The following is a 2,058-nucleotide window of genomic DNA, read 5'->3' as shown; positions in this document are numbered from 1 at the left end:
ATTAGCTGTGTAGTTAGGTTGGTATTCTAATTGGAATCTCTAATTTGTGGTGTAGTCATAGGGGTCATAGGGTCATGGTCCACAGACTGATGTAGCATCAATCCCAGCACCCCCATTCTATTAGACATGGACATCCTGATAGTTCTCTCTTTTTCAAATAAATCATCCAGAGCCATCCACTGAAATATAATCAAAACAAAGGAATTGAATCAGAGCCATCCACTGAAATATAATCAAAACAAAGGAATTGAATCAGAGCCATCCACTGAAATATAATCAAAACAAAGGAATTTAATCAGATCCATCCACTGAAATATAATCAAAACAAAGGAATTGAATCAGAGCCATCCACTGAAATATAATCAAAACAAAGGAATTGAATCAGATCCATCCACTGAAATATAATCAAAACAAAGGAATTGAATCAGAGCCATCCACTGAAATATAATCAAAACAAAGGAATTGAATCAGAGCCATCCACTGAAATATAATCAAAACAAAGGAATTGAATCAGAGCCATCCACTGAAATATAATCAAAACAAAGGAATTGAATCAGATCCATCCACTGAAATATAATCAAAACAAAGGAATTGAATCAGAGCCATCCACTGAAATATAATCAAAACAAAGGAATTGAATCAGATCCATCCACTGAAATATAATCAAAACAAAGGAATTGAATCAGATCCATCCACTGAAATATAATCAAAACAAAGGAATTGAATCAGAGCCATCCACTGAAATATAATCAAAACAAAGGAATTGAATCAGAGCCATCCACTGAAATATAATCAAAACAAAGGAATTGAATCAGATCCATCCACTGAAATATAATCAAAACAAAGGAATTGAATCAGAGCCATCCACTGAAATATAATCAAAACAAAGGAATTGAATCAGATCCATCCACTGAAATATAATCAAAACAAAGAAATTGAATACTAATATCTTGTTATTTATATTGGCTATGTTACTATCTTTCTATGAAATACAATGTAGAGAAGAGAAAATGTGTCAGACATACTGCATGACATACTGCATGAACGAATCATATTTATGACCTGAAATGTTCCCAGATATAAACAAATAAATTTGTATACGATCGAAGGGTAACTGATGGTCAACAAGAAGAAATTCGCTCAAACTAGTTAAAAACAGAAGCAGACTTGACATCAGGAAATATTACTTTACCAACAGAGTAGTTGAAGTGTGGAATAGCCTACCTGACAGTGTTGTTTCAGCTAAGAACGTAAAAACATTTGTGCGTCGTTTAGACAGATATTGGTAAAACCATCCCCTGATATATGACTTTAACACTGATTATACATATAGTAATACCGGAAGTAACAAACATGAAATTAGTGATGATGAAAATGAGCCAAATATAGAGGAGAAAGCTGATCTCCTGTGTTTGGAAACACTTAGGTAGACTTTAAAATGTCAAAATGAATACAAACCCATCTTAATCTTTCCATATCAATCTCAGCTCGTCGTAATTTCTCCCAACAAAAATGTTTGACGCATTTTCTTTTAGGAGCGCGACATAGTTCCCCAGTTTCATCAAAAACATTGGTTACTAGGGAACACCCACAGACTTCATCTTGGCCGATCTGTAAAAGAAATATAACAAGGAGTTTTACACCCTTATTTCTACACCTATTAACAAAGAGAGACTTCGTGCAGTGTGCAATGAAGATTTGGCAGGACAGTAGTGAAACTGTCAAGTGCTTTAGAGCAAAAATTGTTATGGATATAAACATACATCCAATAATATAATCATATCGTTTTATTACTCATACAGGTAACATTGTCAGGTGAAGACTGTAGGATTGTCAAGTCTTCATAACATTTACAGTCTATAACACACTGGCGCTAAATTTGTTGTTCCATCGTAAAGACTCAATGTTTTATCTAAATCAGCCTTTCCATGAGACTTTTACCAATCAACTTCTGATTTGAAGGGAATATCTTTAAACTTGGCTGACATATAACATCAAGTAACCTGATGTTTTCAAAATCCAAAATCAGCACTTAATTAGTCAAAAACCCACAGATAA

General features: G+C 33.7%; 1 protein-coding gene across 1 annotated transcript; it reads right to left on the bottom strand.

The window, feature by feature from the left end:
• Window positions 1-26: 26 nt before the first annotated feature.
• On the bottom strand, window positions 27-1,611 carry LOTGIDRAFT_176884 (hypothetical protein; the record flags this gene model as incomplete). The annotated part of the gene is made up of 2 exons (XM_009063280.1): window positions 27-179; window positions 1,459-1,611. Coding segments are annotated over 2 exons (306 nt in total), but the record flags the coding sequence as incomplete, so codon positions are not given.
• Window positions 1,612-2,058: the final 447 nt, after the last annotated feature.

This window comes from Lottia gigantea (assembly GCF_000327385.1).
Source record: "Lottia gigantea unplaced genomic scaffold LOTGIsca_5676, whole genome shotgun sequence".
NCBI classification, from domain to species: domain Eukaryota; kingdom Metazoa; phylum Mollusca; class Gastropoda; family Lottiidae; genus Lottia; species Lottia gigantea.
This window is presented reverse-complemented; position numbering and strand designations above follow the sequence as displayed.